This window comes from Chrysemys picta, chromosome 11 (assembly GCF_011386835.1).
Source record: "Chrysemys picta bellii isolate R12L10 chromosome 11, ASM1138683v2, whole genome shotgun sequence".
NCBI lineage: Eukaryota > Metazoa > Chordata > Testudines > Emydidae > Chrysemys > Chrysemys picta.
The window spans coordinates 64,385,557-64,402,518 of NC_088801.1; the positions used below are offsets into that span (position 1 = coordinate 64,385,557).

Sequence of the window (16,962 nt, forward strand, 5' to 3'; positions counted from 1 at the left end):
TGTTTTTGAACTCACTGAACCCAAAACTGATTCATGAAAGATCTTCCATCAAGAACTCAGTGGCAGAAACCAGCGTAATCCATTGAGGTCAATCTGAATCTGGCCCGTACAGTTTAATAATCTTTTTTAAAGCAACTCAGTCATGTGCAAAGTGAACTTTGATTTACTTGTAAACCCCTTGCCTGGCAGTGGTTTGGGGTTCCCTGACAATGTACTTGAGAAATGTGTATGTGCTATGCTAGGGTTGTAAACAATGAGCCGGGGAAACCATCCCCGGATCACTGCTGATCTATCTTATTAATGTAATTACAGGACAGAGAAAGAGAGGAAAAATGGCAGATGATAGGAAGGATGAAGCCAAGGCACCGCACTGGACTTCAAGTCAACTAACAGAGGCTTCTTCACACCCGCATTCCCCTGAAATTAAGGAGCAAGCTGGTGCAGGTGCCGGACTGGTCAGAAGTGCCAATGGATTTCCATACAGAGAGGATGAGGAAGCAGGATATGGTGAACGCGGGCAACAGGGCACATATTCTAGAACCAAAGAGAATGGGATCAATGGAGAGCTATCCACAGGAGACAGAGAAACAGCAGGTGACAAAACCAGACTTCGGCCCACCCTCCCTTTCTCCTATAATATCTTGCTTTGAGGTCACTTTGGTCTGAAGGGGAACACATTGCGTTTTCCCACGTGTGCAGTGCGAGCTCTCAGAGGGCAAATCCCTGGTGTTTGCTTTTTATAAGTACTTCCTTTGCTATCCTTTTAATTGCTCCACTGCAAAAAAGAGACTTGTAACATAAAACTTTGCGCTTTGATGGGGTAGCCTAAACCCTTCATGACAGGGACCATGTTTTTTTCATCTGTGTAGGTACCATGCTCACCATAGCAGGACCCTGATCCTAATTCAGGACAGCTGGCAATACGCTAATATAAACATTACATAATATATGACATTGGGCCTGGTTTCTGACTGGTGAAAGTCAGGTGTAAACCCCAAGGAGCTCCGTGGATATTCTGGTGTAGGGGAGATGAGAGTCAGGCCTATTGTGATATCATGAAGCAAAAAAACCAATCAGTTGCTGTGTGATAATGCTCCCCTTTTCCTAGGGGAAATCCTAAAGTCTTTTCTCAGGGCCAGATTCTGCCACCATTCCATTGAGTAGTATCTTACTGAAATCAGTGAGATTACTCATGGAGAAAGGGACTACTCACATTAGTAAGGGTGCCATATTCTGGCCCTCTGTGTTTTTTCTGACTTTATACAGGCATATCTCCCCTTGCAATCATCGGGAGTGTCATTGGTGTGTAAATTGGATAAGGACTTTAGGATTCAGCCTGATGAAAAAAAATCTGATTGTATCAAAATTAATGAAATATGCAAGATGGGCATCTTATTTTAGAAGCAAACAGTAATCTTTCCTTTGCAAAACTCACAGTTTAAGCCCTAAATGCACAATGCAAGGGAGTTTCTCTCTTTTACAGGCACTGCTGCCCTCAATGCATCCATCCATGCATGCTAAGAAGATCATTTTAGTACCATTTACTGGCTGTTGACAGCACTTTATGCCACCCATAATTTCTCAGCAATTGGACAGTTTTTAATCTCCAGATCCTAATGTAGTTTCATAAGAGATTGTGCTGGAAATGATAGGTCTGTTAAAAATATATAGATTTAAATGTTGAAAGATTATCCTTGTGGTTAGCAACAACTCAAAAGCCCAGCGATAAAGTAAACCTGATGTGCAAGCACTAGTGCAGACATGTTCTTGGTTGTCCTTTGGGTAGAAGGATCCCTTTCCCTTCCCAGTAATCTAACTTTCTTCTATACTTAGCGACAAATAGTCATATGTAGTCAGGGCCGGATTTCCAGTTAGGCACAGTAGACACGTTCCTAGGGGCGCCTGCATTCTAGGGGCGCCTGACCTCTCTAAAACTGTGTGCAACACAAAGGTCAGCTGTAGGCACGGGGGGCACTAAAGATGCTGTGCCTAGGGGTGTGTAAGGTGAAAATCTGTCCCTGTACATAATGCTTTTTTAATCACCCACACTCTCCGCTCATTATATTTTATTATTATATTGTATGTTTGGCACTTTACAACAAGTACTAGAGGAAGGATGGTCCAGTGGTTACAGAGCTAGCCTGGGACACAGAATTGTAAAAATGTGGGGCTGGAAGGGACCTCAAAATGTCCTCTACTCCAGCTCCCTGCACTGAGGCAGGTCAATGATCCTTGACAGGTGTTTGTCGAACCTGTGCTTAAAAACCTCCAGTGATGGGGATTCCACAACCTCCCTTGGAAGCCTGTTCCAGTGCTTAACCATCCTTATAGTTGGATAGTTTTTTCTAAGATCTAACCTAAATCTCCATTGCTGCAAGTTAAGCTGATTATTTGTTGTCCTACCCTTGGTGAACATGGAGAACAATTAATCATCAGCCCTTTATAACAACACTATACCTATTTGAAGGCTGTTGTCAAAGGCTCTCTCAGTCTTCTCTTCTGTAGGCTAAACATGCCATATTCTTTCAGCCTTTCCTGATATGTCATGTTTTCTCGGGAGGTCAGGGTTCAGTTCCCTGCTCTGCCATAGACTCCCTGTGTGACCTGGGGGAAGTCATTTAATTTCTCTGGGCCTCAGTTCCCCATCTGTACAATGGGGATAATACCATTGCCCTACCTCACTGGAGGGTTGTGAGGATAAATACAACGCTACAGTGATGGGAGCCATATAAGTACCTAAGATAGGCCTTATAATCTACTTGTACAGTGTCCAGATGGGGAATGAGATGGGATGAGTCTCTGGCAGTGCACAGCAGCAAACATCTTGCTAATTCCGTAATTTCTCTTCTATTTTAAGTAATGCTTTCAGAGGCAAGGGGTTGGCCAATAAGGCATTTATAGTTGAAGCAGTGTAGGGGGCATTAGACTAGGGGGTCGGAGACCGGGGTTCAAGTCTTGGCTCTGCTACTAATCTGTGTGAGGTTGACTGGGCCTCTTTACTTCCCTGCACCTCTATTTACCCTCCCATGCTTTGTCTATCTAGGTATTTACTTTGCAAGCTCTCTGTGGCAGGGACTGACTCTTGTTACATGTATCTACAATTTCTAGCACAACGGAGCCCTGAGCTCAGTCAGGCCTTCTAGGTGCTACTTTAATACAAATAATTAATAATAACCTAAAATACAACACACTTCTAAGAACTTACAGTTGAAAGTGCACAGGGAGCCAAGGTAAAGCAATATAATTAAACCAAACTGGGGCTTCAAATTTATTTATCGTGTTTTTCCCTGGGGCAACCACACTAACACATACCAGAAGAAACCCTGGCTGTGCTGTCTTCATGCTGTAGTCTATAAGTACAGGACAAAAAATACCTGAATGGAAGCATAAGTACAAACAGGGCCTCTCTTCTGGTCACTAGACACTTGCCTGATCCTTTCTGATAAGAGCTCATTTCCATTTTAAGGCTTTCAGCCTAACTAGACTCACCTGCCTCTGATTAACTCAGGTGCCAGTAAGAAATTGAGATGTAGACCCCAAACACCCGTGACACTGCCTGGCATGGTGTGGCCTCCCTCTGCCACGGCTCTCCTCCACTCCTGCACTACCCCCCATCACAGAGCTCATGCTGTAAAACTCAAGGGCTGAGAGGAAAGCCAGCATTAGCGGTAGTCAGCTCAGACAAAGGCACCTCACCCAACTCTGAAACTGAAGGGGGAAATAATCGTTATCACTGAAGCATGTAGAATACCTCACCGCAAGTGACATTCTTAGGGTTGCGCCATTCAAATTTACTGTTGTGTCTCTCTTTCAGCATCTGCCTAAGATTCACTGAGCCTGACCTCAATTTTGGAATCCCCTCTGTCAGCCTGTTGCAGTGGCTTTGATTAATCTCCCTTGGTATCGTACTGGTAATGGCTGAGGTACAGAGCAGGATCTTTGTCCCCCTTGTAAATGGAAACAAAATCCATGGAGGGGAATTTCAGTGAGGGTACTGCAGCGGGGTAGACTCGGGGCCTGATCTTGCCCCCCATTTAAGTCAGTGGCATAAGACTGAGTGGGGCAGGATCCCCCCCACTCAGCTTTAAGCTTGTGGAATAGTCCTTAGAAAGTCATTCTTGGTGTCGTTTTGTTGTATAAAGTGTAAGGATGGGCAGTAGCGTAGCAGATTCCTTGTATATAAAGACAGGTTTCAGAGTAGCAGCCGTGTTAGTCTGTATCCGCAAAAAGAACAGGAGTACTTGTGGCACCTTAGAGACTAACAAATTTATTAGAGCATAAGCTTTCGTGGACTACAGCCCACTTCTTCAGATGCATATAGCTCTCCAGTCGACCCCTGTACTCTACCCCTGACGAAAAGAGTAAGGTAAATCGACGGGACCCCCCACAGTGTAGACCCCGCAGTAACTCAACCTAAGATGTGTCGACTCCAGCTACATTATTCATGTAGCTGGAGTTGCGTAGCGTAGGTCGACTTACCGCTGTAATGTGGACATAGCCTTAAAATTCTACGTATATTACATCTGTACAGATACCTTTATCAACCAAATTTGTAATCTAAAGAAAGAATGAAATCAGGCTTGGTTGGCAAGCTGCCTTGTTGAGAGGAGAGATCATGATGATGAGATACTGTGAAAGTCAGATGTTCTGGCACTCCAAGAGCACCAATTACCCCACTCGTAGCCAGCACAGAGTGCAAGTGTTGGCAGTGATATTTTATGAATTATTTCTATAAAATGAATGTATTCTTTCATTATCAGTTATTGAGAATAGAATAGATCCAGAGATCCCTGATTTATATATATTCCTGGAACACCCAAAATACTCATATAAATTAGTGAGTGTGTGTGTGTGCACACACACACCCCATTAATTTCAATGGATATATTGGGTGCTCCAGGAAATATATTGGGCGCTCCAGGAATACAGGTTCAGAACTGTAGCTCTCATGAAGCCAACTGTTGTTATGTGAAATATGTGTTCTAAAGGGAGTATTACTGTATAAACTTTATAAATATGTACTTCACTGTTGAGTGGACTGACTTCAGTGGGCTTTGAATCAGTATCTGCACAGTCCTGAATAATCTTGGAGTATCTTCTCCCAGCATGCACTTGACTCATTGTAAAATCTGCGATAGTAGCACTTTGGTCACTGAAAAGTCTTGGTCAGGAATTTGGAAGGGATAGCTCTGGAATCCTATCGATGCCTCACACCACCTTCAGTAGGTTACTAATTCAAAATCCAACACATATTTAACTTGCAAAGGACTTTAAATGATCAGGCTTGTTTAGTATGTTTAAAATGTATTTGTTATTGAATTTCTTTTTTATTCAGTAATGTGATGACTAATCTGGCCAATTTATATAATTGGAGGTAAAAATAGCTGGATACATTGTAAAATCTTTTCCTTATAAGCTGTTTTAATGTGTCGTTATGTATAATGACTCAGTTAATTGAGCTCTTTCTTCATGATATACCTAAAGTAGGGCTATAACGTAGGGGGTTTGGATTGCTCATGTAGTTACCTGATGAATTACTTTTTAACAATTTGAGAGAGTTCCCGGAATGACATTATCAGAGCCACAGGATAGTGGCCTGGGCCGGGGTACTTTGTTGTCTTATCCCATGTCAGAGAACAAATGGCTGTTTGCCAATGTGCCGAATGCTGGTCCTGACAGACTGACAAACATGGAGTGCTTCACTGATCTGCACAACCCCCTAATATTCGGGGAGAGGACAGGCTGCTGAAAAATTACAGCAGAGACCATAGCCCAACAGTGAGACAAGTGACTAGCCCAGCCTCCCTCTCCAGAGAATATAAATCCACCGGAGAGGTGTATGGGAGGGAGTACATGATAGATGGTTGGGCTCTGCGGTGGGGGGTTTATGGTGTTTTGGTGGGGCCCAGGGGTTGGTAAAATATGGGCAGTAGGTGACACAGGAGGAGAAGGGGAATGTAGAACTATTAGGGGAAATTGGGGAGGTAACGGGAGGGAGTGAACTTGGGGGTCGAGCGGAGAGTGAGGCTGAACCGAAGGATTGGGAGGGATACAGGGCCTGTGGTAAGGGAATGGAGAGATGAGCATAAAAGAAAGGGAGAGAGAAAGAGTTTGGTGGCAGAGCGAGTGGGCAAGGAAGAGGCAGAAAACAGTAGAGAAACAGAAGAGACACATGCAAAAAGGAAGAAGTGACAGTAAAAAGACAGTGATGAAATAACATCTGCCCTGCTAGAAACAATGAGCACTGCCTCAGGGGAGCTAATTCAGGGCAGTGAGGGGAGAATGGCCTGAAAAGAAACCTGGGGAGAAGCAAGTCCTGTTACCCTCTGAATTCACGTACTTCCTGATTGGGCTGTTCATTTTATAGAGCGGTGATCACTGCTGCATGGAGACATTTAAGAAATATGTTTACAAAACTCCTCCCTGACCCATTAGTCTGTAAACAGGCATTAACTCTCTCCAGAGAAGCAGCTGGGGATCCTGAACCGAAGGGCCGTCGTGGAACAGTTACTAAATCTGAGGAACAGAAGCAGTGTGTACCTGCAAGTTGGCTTTGAGACTCTCATTTCCCAAGGAGAGAGACGGTGATTGAGAGCACGCTCACGCCCACTTTAACCACCATACAGTATCACGCGGACAAAGCCCCCCGATCCATACTACTGTTTTCCTGCACACTGCCCTCGGTTGCTTAGGCTTCACAATTCATAGATGTCAGGCCTCCTGGCTGAGGAGTCTGGCCAGGGCTGGTCTCATCCACAACCCCCAGGAAAGGCACCTGTAGCCATTTCAGCATTCTAAGGGCCCGCTGCCCGTGGCAGCGAATACTCCATGCCGGGAATCAAGGCTGGGTCTCCCCCAGGGCAGCACTGCATGGGTACATCTACACAGCCTGCAGCAGCGAACCTCCCAGCCCATCAATGGACTCAGTCTCCCAGGGCTCACGCTTCACTCTAAAACCAGCTGTGTAGATGCTCAAAAGCTTGTATACTCAGCCACTTTTACAGCTGTCGTGGGCTGTGTAGACATACTGTGAGGACACTGAACCACCGGTCTGCCTGGTAATACTGTACTCCTGGGGTCAGAAAGAATATCACCGCAATAAAACTAAGTAACGTACAATGTAGGTTCTCATGTCTGTGTCTGGCCCCTGCACTCCCTCCTTATAGACACTGTAATCTTCCTCCAGGCAATGCTGGGAGACCGCACTGCCACGTGGAGTCTGAGCCCAGTCAAGTGGAACAATTGTGCGCAATTGCTTGTGCTGACTCTGCAGCACAGGGGGTGATTCAGAGACTTGCTCAAGTTCACTAGCACTTAGTACTCAGCTGGGGCCTGACCCAACTCCCACTGAAAACCAGTGGGGAAACCTTCCATTGACTTTAATGGGAGCTGGAGCAGGCCAGCAGCCCCAAAGAGAGCCAGAGCACCCTCTCCCCACTTTGACTCTGGCACCTCTGCAAACCTGCTTCCAAAAGCTGCTGCATTTGTCAAGCCTAATTGGGAGAGTCTGGGGGCTGAACTGCAGCCTCATGAGCACGGTAGGATCTGTATACCAACTTCCCTCGCACTGAAATTGCCTCAGCCTGGTAATCAATTTGTCCTTGATACAGTCATACTTTTTCCCCTCTGATCCCTTCCCTAATTTAATCTTCCTTTCTCCTACCCAGTCTCTCTCTCTCTCTCTGACATGCACACACACTAATCATGATACTTCCACAGCACCAGCAAGCAAGCAAACGGGGCTTTTGTTGGCATCAGCCTTCTGCCCTCCAGGGGAGCTTGGACAGTGGGAATTGATGATTTTGGCAATCCCAACATTACTGCAGCATTTCTCCTCTTCATTCAGCTATTCACACTGCACCACAGCCCTTGCAGTTTTGAAGCTGACATGGTGTTAATAGAATTAAAACAGCGTCTTCAGGCTCCAGCCGGAGTTGTATAACATCTGGCATGTGGGGGGAGACCTCCCTGCCTTTTGTTTCAACTGTGCATTTTCAGTTGGAATACATTTAGAACAAAGTACAAGAGGTAGGAGAAGCAAATGAAACAGCTCGGAAGAAGGAAAATCAGTGAGATCTAAAGATAAATCTGATTTGTGTGTTTACTCCCTTTCATTCATTATTTTTAAAAAGCTCAAAGAATATTTCTTATCGTTTCATTGGTAAGTCCCACAGGGACGAAGCTTTAATTAAGCATGCCAGTCTCTCTCCTTTTCCCCAGGAAATTGTGATAGTAATTACTATACACCATGCATCTTGCTTGCTGATAGACACTAGCAAACATACATTGCATTTCACAGATCTGAAATTCATGCACTGCATGTTAGAAGTAACATGAATCTCATTCTCTGTGACATCTTGTCTGAATATATCAGACATGATCAAATTATGTTGTTGGAGAAGGCATAGACAGAAGCTTTCGAGTGCAAGCTCTCTGGGGCATTCTTTGGGCAATACTTTTCCCCATTCTCTGTTAAGACTCTTGTATAGCCCCTCCTCAGTGGTTCATTTGGAGGAGACTGGGAATGAGGCCAGGGTAATTCTCTCTCCCACCTTCTAAAATAGCTGTCCCCTAGCTCTGTTTGTTTAATAACTGCTGCAAATGCATTTGCCCTTGCCTCGGTCTTTTTCTGTGGCTTTCATGATCATTTGTTAAGTTTGGTAAGATGTTCATTCCTCACCCGTGTTTGGTTCCCCCCCCCCCGAGGAATTTCATAAATCAGTCACTGTCTCTTTTAGTATTTGGGGAGCTGTATTTTAACTCTTTGCCACCCCTTTTCATTACAGAGTGCCGTTTTTAAAATCATGTCTCTTCTCTGAGCTGACAAGGTTGCCATGCTGCCTGGATGCTGACTCTTCGTCTGCTTCAATGTATAGGAAAGCGGTGAAGCAGATTTTCGAAAGTCCTCAGCCAGACTTTTAGAAGGGGTTCAGCTCCCATCTAGGCACCTACATGAAATGTCCAGATTTGCAAAAGAGCGCAGCACCCAATAGCGCCTATTGAGAGCCGCGAGAGCCACTGTGTGATGAATGCCTGCTAATTTAGGTTCCTAAATGGAAGCTGAGCTCTTTGGAAAATCTGGCCCCAATGTAGGTAATGACACTTCTGAAAAGTCTGTCCATGAATGCCTAAGGGAAGGATTTTCAAAAGCTCCTAAGTGACTTAGGAGCACAAATACTTTTATGACTGGGATTTCCAAAGATGCCTGAGGGAGTTAGGCACCCATTGAAATTCACCTGTCAATCATCTAATGCCATAAAATGCCTTTTAAAATTCCAGCCTATGCTTCTAATCATTCAGGCACTTTTGACAATCCTATCCTACACCAGCCTTCGTAGAATAACTCCACGGAAGTTACAGTCACATACCTCAAGGTTGAATCTGGCTGGAAGAGACAACAAATGAGTTGTATTGGTTAAATAAATAAATAAATTGGCCCCATTTATTATTTTAATTAGTTGTAATGTGTTCTTTCTTATAATGTTAGCATAATAAGAGAACCAGGAATAAATAGCTAAGCTTCTTTCAGGATGGAGATGTGAGCTGAATACAACTCTGTAGTCATGGCAACAAGAGGGCTAACTTGTTGCAGTTGATGTTCCCAGATAACATCATTAGTAATGGCATTGGAGAGCCCATTGATATAACAACTGGAATAGCAAGGCTGACATGTGGCTGAAAAATCTTTGACAAGATATCATTCCAACCATGCTCTTAATGCATGATGTATCCTAAAACCTGTATTCACTGAAATGGCCTTTTAAAAATTTCTAATGATGCTTTTATCATTCTGGTATAGCCAGCTTCTACTGTGTGGGATGTGAAATTGACAGATCGCTGCTGCTTTTGATTCTGTGCTTCATCCTTCACTTCTTGCGTGAAGAAGGAATATCCTGTTCGTTAAAGTACACTCAACAAAGAGGCAGACCCTGGCTATAGTCACTACAGTGGGCTGATTTGTTTATTGATGATAATCCCCATCCTCCCTCCTTGGACAGAACTTTGCCTTCCAGTGTTACTGCCTCTGTCCCACATTAGTGGCTGGTCTAGTAGGAGTTTTGAGACTCTTTCCTCATTATGTGCAATGGGCCAATCTGCTTCCGCCATTACTAGAGTATCAGAAGTAGTATGATTGATATTACAGTAGTGTCTTGAGGCTTTAATCAAGGTCAGGGCTCATTGTGCTAGGAGCTGTACAAACACATAGCAACAGACAGTCCCTGCCCTGAAGAGTTTAATCTAGGTAGACAAGACCGACAAAGGATGGGAGGGGAAATTGCAGCACAGAGAGGTGAAGTGACTTGCCCAAGCTCACACAGCAGTAGTGGCAGTGCCAGAAATAGATTCCAGGCTCCCAGCGCTCCATTTGCCAGGTCACCCTGCCCCTCCACAAGAGGGGTCTCTCTAGCTCTGTCTCTTGCAACTGTCTTGCTCATCCTCTGAGGCCAAACAGCAGAGCTCCTTAGTGGTGCCAAGAGCATTTGTACTGTGAATAGCTACCTGTCTCCCTCCTCAAACCCCTCTGCTCGTCACCTGAGCTCAAATGACCAAGGAGCAGTAGAGCTGACGATGCTCTTACTCAGCATCTCCTGTGCAGGGCATACTGCCAAGTCACTTGGCTGATTATTCACTTGCATAAAGAAGGCTGAGAATTTTATAATAATTATTTTTAAGTTGTATCACCGCAGCAGCCAGGGCCTAGTGCAGTTGGCCTAGTCAGAGATGCCCTTTGTGCTACGTGCCACAAAACACATAGGAAAATATAGGGTTACCATACGTCCTCTTTTTCCCGGACATGTCCGGCTTTTCGGCAGTCAAACCCCCGTCCCGGGGGAATTGCCAAAAAGCGGAACATGTCCGGGAAAATGGCGGCTCTGTTTAAGAGCCCGGCTGCCTGAACGCTACCGGCTTCGGGCAGCCCCGTGCCTGGAGACCCTGCGCCGCCGGAGCCCGGGAGGGGAAGTGCCCGGCTGGGGGCGCAGGGTCTGGAGGCACGGGGCTGCCCGAAGCCGGTAGCGCTCGGGCAGCCTGGCTCTTAAATAGAGCCGCGGGGGCTGGAGCCTCCAGCGGCCGGGGCTGTGTGTAACTGACACTGTGTCAGTTACACAGAGCCAAAGAGGAGCAAAGCCTCCAGCCCCCGGGGCTCTGTGTAACTGACACAGTGTCAGTTACACAGAGCCCCAGCCGCTGGAGGCTCTGTTTAAGAACCGGGCTGCCCGAGAGCTACCGGCTTCGGGCAGCCCCCTTGCCTCCGGACCCTGCGCCCCCAGCCGGGCACTTCCCCTCCCGGGCTCCGGCGGCGCAGGGTCCGGAGGCACGGGGGCTGCCCAAAGCCGGTAGCGCTGGGGCAGCCCGGCTCTTAAACAGAGCCTAAGAGGAGCAGAGCCTCCAGCTGCGGAGGCTCTGCTCCTCTTCTGCTCTGTGTAACTTATACAGTGTAAGTTACGCAGAGCCGCCGGAGCCCCGGAGGGGAAGTGCCCGGCTGGGGGCACTTGGTCCGGAGGCATAGGGGCTGCCCAAAGCCCGAGCGCTACCGGCTTCACGGTTTGCTGGGCAGCCTCCAGACCCTGCGCCCCCGGCTGGGCGCTTCCCCTCCCGGGCACCAGCTGCACTGGGGAAGCGCCGGCTGGGGGCGCAGGGTCTGGGGGCTGCCCGGGAAACCGTGATGCTGGTAGCACTGGGGCAGCCCTTTCCCCCTGGCTGGGAGTGGGAGGGAGGAGGGGGCGGAGTTAGGGTGGGGGAAGCGGCGGAGTTGGGGCGGGGCTAGCGGTGGGGAAATGGGCGGGGCCATGGCCCGTGGAGGGTCCTCTTTTTTTATTTATGAGATATGGTAACCCTAGGAAAATACCATCTCCCACCCTGAACTTGCAGTCTAAGTTAGGGCAAGATACACAACAGGAGGGGAAGGGGAAAGGGTACAAGGATACCAGAAATTAGAAAAACTAATTATATAAACCAGCCGTGGCGCTGGTTCAGGAAAGCAACCCTAATCCAGAAGGGCACGTAAGCATGTGCTCAGCTTTAACTATGTGGTTAAGTCCCTTTGGAGTCAAAGTTAAGCAGGTGTTTAAATGCCCTTCCTGAATCAGGGGCCATGTGCATAAGTTGGTGGTGAACAAAATGTCCTCTCAGCCTATTATGGCCATTTTAGCTTATTTAGCATTCGCAACATGCCGCTGAGAGAAGCTGAGGCTGGAGCAACTTGTCAGTTCTCCATCAGACGTTGCTAAATTGATGGCTGCCGGTGGCTCCAAATGACACAGCTGGCTCAAGCAGGAAAGATAGCTGTCATGACGCACCCTCACTCCCACTGTACCAAAGGCAGTGTCTTTTGTTTCTCTCATTCAAGCAGAACGAAACCTGTTTGCTTGGCAGCATGGCAAAAACGCAGGCGTGCATTACAAAGTTCAGCAGGGAGGGATGATGGCAAGGGGTCTTTAGATTATCATTAAACTTCATTATCATCTTGGTCCTTGCTAGGGTATAATCTCCCATCCAAGTGCAGATCTGAGGCCAGAGGATTTGTCTGATGGTCAATTAAACAAGCATAAAGCTTTGCTTTGCAGTGGTTCTGACAGTTCTTGTTGTAATGGGAGTTAAAATAGCTAGGTAGGTGACATTTTGCAGGTTTTCCTTTATGACTCCTTCCAAAGCAGCAGGCAAATTCATCCCTGGAGTAACTCCACTGGCTGACTGTGCCCCAAGAGGGTTTAGTGTATATTGCTTACCTCATTTTAAAGTTTCCGTGTCCTTTGCTAGCAGCCTCAGGCAGTTATGAGCTTTGTGGTCCCTGAAGATCCTGGTGCAGGGAAGCTCTGCCAATGTTTACCACCACCCCTGGGCAGGGCATTAACCGAGCCACCTATATTAATTTCAAATCACTTTCTCTCATTTTCATTTTATGGTAACGAATGTCTGTGGTTTTGATGCTCTATTAATTCACTGCTAACCACAATCGCAAACCCAAATGCAGGACACTGACTTAGACCAGCCTCTCTCCAGCACAGCCAGCTGCACGTACTCCCCCTCCCCCCAGCCCAGATATGTGTCTAGTTAAATGCAGGTACACCGTGGCATGCAAAGATTAAATATATGCCTATTCATACAAAGCAAGATACGCTCCCTAATCTCCCAAGCAAAGAGGGCTGCCATCAAATCGTTTAAAAAATAACAAGTCACATAAACAGGCTGCTGTTGCATCTAAGAATGCCGGGGGGTGCAGATTTTCTCTTCCACGTTGCCATGCCAACATCTCAGTGCACTGTCTGAGATTTCTTTTTAAGCTCCGCTGAGAGCAAGTATGTAGTCTGTGAGCTTATTTAGCATTCAGAAGTGGACCCGCTGCAAGCCGCACAGCCTCTCTGCAAAGGTTCTGAGCTAGATTCAGACTGTCTGACAAAGGAAGTGAGAATCTTTTTAGATGTTTGCTTCTCAAGGTTAGGGGAGTCAGGGTAGATAGGAAGAGAGATTGGGTAAGCATGGCCATTGACTCCCTGTGTGACTTTGAGCAAGTCACTTAAGCCTCTCTGTGCTTTGGTTTCCCAGCTGTAAAATGATAATAAGGGCATTTTCCTCTCAGAGTTGTTATGAGGCTAGGTTAGCTGTGTTTGTAAAACACATTCAGATCAGGCACTGCAGAAATGCAAAGTCTCGATTTATTTATTATTATTCCAGGCATGCGTTGCATAGAATATGCCAAAAGAACTGTCAGGTGCAAGGAATTGTTTGTTGACGTGCACAAAATCAAGACACCAGGCCACAACTGTGTAGATCAGATTGTGTGAATGAACCTCCTCCTATCTTTGGAAACACACTTATTGAAAACTTGAAAGCTATCTGCTGGGCAGGCAACCACACAGAGGGTATGGAAAGTGAACATGAGATATCATTATCTCTAAGAAAGAAAACCTGATAACTGCTTTCAGAAAGTCATTTACACTTGCCACTGAGTAGATTCAATACTTTACAGAAATCAATTTCACTCAGAGCCAGTGTATATTTTAGTGGGGTGGGGGGAGGAAACGGGTCACATTTCATTCCTTGAAACTAATTCATGCCAGTACATGATCACTTTGGTGCAGTTTTCAAGTACAGTGCTGTCTAAAGTGTTGATAAAACTAACTTCAAGCTCCTGCTCCCATACAGTGCACGCTTCTAAACAGAAACATTACTAAAGAACAGCAATTTCTGCTGCCTGTACCATGGAGAGATGCTGGTAGAGCTGACGTATCGAAACTGTTTTCATAAGCGTGTGTTAGACTGTTCGCTAGAGACGGGGCCAGTTCACCAACAATGATTGCATCATGTCAGTGCTGAGCCCAATGCAATGGTGCCTATGCGAACTGCTGGTCAGCTGTAATGTTAGGAGAAACCAGGCAGGAGAAACTGTTCTTATCTGTCTATTCTCTTGGTACAATCCCCCCTTTTTATTTAAATATACATTGATATTTTAGTTGGTTATCATGTCAGCCCCTCACTCTTTTCTTTTCCTCTCAGTTTTCTCTCTCTTTCTCCCTTATAACCTCTTACTCCCAGCTTTCTATCCTGGGGCTTTCATAGCTCTTCCTCTCTTCTTCATTCCTTTTCCCCTCTAATGTCAACATTCAAAATGTCCCTCTAGGTCAACATCTCCCACTGCTCACAATGAACCAAATCCTGGTCCCAATAAACTCCACCGTACAGAGCCCTCCTAGGCACCATGGAGATGGAAGCTAGTGCAAATCCTGGCTGTGTGGAGGAAATGGTTCTGCCTGGGAGGCATGAAGAGTTGCTTAGATTTGGCACCCAGGAGTGTGTTTCTTGCACCTCCCCTTATGGAATAGATGCAAATCTCCTTCTTGCCCTGTAACGGTGCGGGACTCACCCCTGCGACACCTCCTGCTGGTCATTGGGAATTAGCTCTTTTTCCAGCTCCAGATCGCCCTTTGCAGGCCGGTTTCCCGCTGGTCCTCATGTCCCTCCCAGACCCCGGCTCCCCTTTACCTGGGGGCTGCCCCTGGCAATATCCCCACCAGTCTCTATGGGTCTTCCCTCTCTGGGAAACCCCCAACCCTCTAATTCCCACCTTGCCTCAGTTTGGGCTACTGCCAGTCATCACCAAGCCCCTGCTCCCTGGCAGACTGCAGTGTAAAAGCCACTCATCATAGGCAACGGGGTTCAGACCTGCTGCCTTCCTCTGCCTCCCAGTACCTCTTTGGGCCTTGGACCAGGCCCTGCAGCCTGGGGAGTTGCCAGCCTGGAGCTCGCATGCTCCTCTGGGTCTTCCCAGCCCTGCTTCACTCCTAGTGCCCTTTCCACAGGCCCTGCTCTCCTAGCCTGGAGAGAGACTTCTTTTGGGCCTCTGCCTCACAGCCTTTTTATACAGGCCAGCTGTGGCCTGATTGGGATGTGGCCCAGCTGTGGCCACTTCCCCCATCAGCCCAGCTTAGCAGCTCTCAGCCACAACCTTCTCCCAGGGCTGACTTGAACCCTTTTTCCGCTGGAGTGCGGGGAGCCGCCCCACTACATGCCCCTATCCACACTGGACCCGGACCTCTTCAGGATCAATCAACTGTGTGTGAAGCTAGTTACATGCTATCTGAGGTTTATTAGGGTTACCATTCGTCCGGATTCCCCCGGACATGTCCGGCTTTTTGAGCTAAAAATAGCGTCCGGGGGGAATTTTAAATGTCCGGACTCTTCCCCCCCCTCCCCCCGGCATGCAGAGCACGTGCGGCTAACAGGGCAGCCGGCCAGATGGTGCCACTTACATGGGGCTCCGACAGCCAGAGAGAGACCCTCCTCCACTTCCCCCTCCTCCCCCCTGCAGCAGAGATCACTCACTCCCTCCCTCCCTCCCTCCCTGCATTCGCAGATCGCCTCCGGCAGTCTGGAGCTCCTCCCCCACTGCTGCCCAGCGTGCCGGGACAAGCGACTCAGGCAGTTCCTGAGCAAGTTCACAGAGACATTAGGCGAAGAAAGGCCAACAACAAGGGGGCCAGGGGGTCGGAGAAGGGGCAGGGAGGTTCTGGAGGGGGCAGTCAAGAGACGGGGGGGTCGGGAGTTCGGGGGGGGGCTTTCTGGGGGTGGAGGTGTGGATAAGGTTTTGGGCAGTCAGGGTACAGGTAGGGGGTAGGGTCCTGGGGGGCATTTAGGGAGGAGGTCTTAGGAGGGGGCAGTTAGGGGTCAAGGAACAGGGATGCTTAGGTAGGGGGTGGGTTCTGGAGGGCAGTTAGGAGCAGGGGTCCCAGGAGGAGGCAGTCAGAGGACAAGGAGCTGGGGAGAGGGTTGGGAGTTCGGGGGGGGGGCTGCCAGGGGGTGGAGAGTGGTCGGATGGGGCGTGGGAGTCCCAGGGGTTTGTCTGGGGGTGGGGGTGTGGATAAGGGTTGGGGCAGTCAGGGTACAGGTAGGGGGTACGGTCCTGGGGGGCATTTAGGGGGGGTCTTAGGAGGGGGCAGTCAGGGGACAAGAGGCAGGGAGGCTTAGGTAGGGGGTGGAGTCCTGGGGGGCAGTTAGGGGCAGGGGTCCCAGGAGGGGGCAGTCAGGGGACAAGGAGCCGGGGGAGGGTTGAGGGTTCTGAGGGGGGGAAGTGAGAGGGGCAGAGGCATGGCTAGGGCAGGATGGGGCGGGGCCAGGCAGAACGGGGGCGGGGCTCCTCCCGTCCTCTTTTTTGCTTGCTGAAATATGGTAACCCTAGCTTTATATGCTACAGACTGTCAGATTACACAAACTCAGAATTTGACCCAATGTTGCTTTTATTATTGCCTTGGCATATAGTTTTAAATCAAAGAAATTGGCTGATAACCCATTTCCCCTTCATTTGCCATACAGGATCCTCTTTATTGAATCAGGATCATAAATTATTTCTCATGGTCCCTTTACATTGGTTTTAATCTTCTCTGATCCTTTTTTATTTAGGGATGGGCGTTGATTGTACTAAGCCGCGGGCTGGGAAACGGCATTGTAAATAGTCAGGGATCAATC

The 16,962-nt window shown here is 47.7% G+C and overlaps 1 protein-coding gene across 50 annotated transcripts in view; it reads left to right on the forward strand.

Moving 5' to 3' along the window:
- The window catches only part of MAP2 (microtubule associated protein 2), a 342,492-nt gene that overhangs the window by 237,619 nt on the left and 87,911 nt on the right, over window positions 1-16,962 (forward strand). For all 50 annotated transcript variants that reach the window (XM_065561008.1, XM_065561032.1, XM_065561010.1 and 47 more), the window contains one exon: window positions 313-594. In XM_065561008.1, the coding sequence (XP_065417080.1) occupies window positions 333-594 (262 nt within the window). In that variant the 5' untranslated portion in view covers window positions 313-332. The remainder of the gene's footprint in view (window positions 1-312; window positions 595-16,962) is intronic.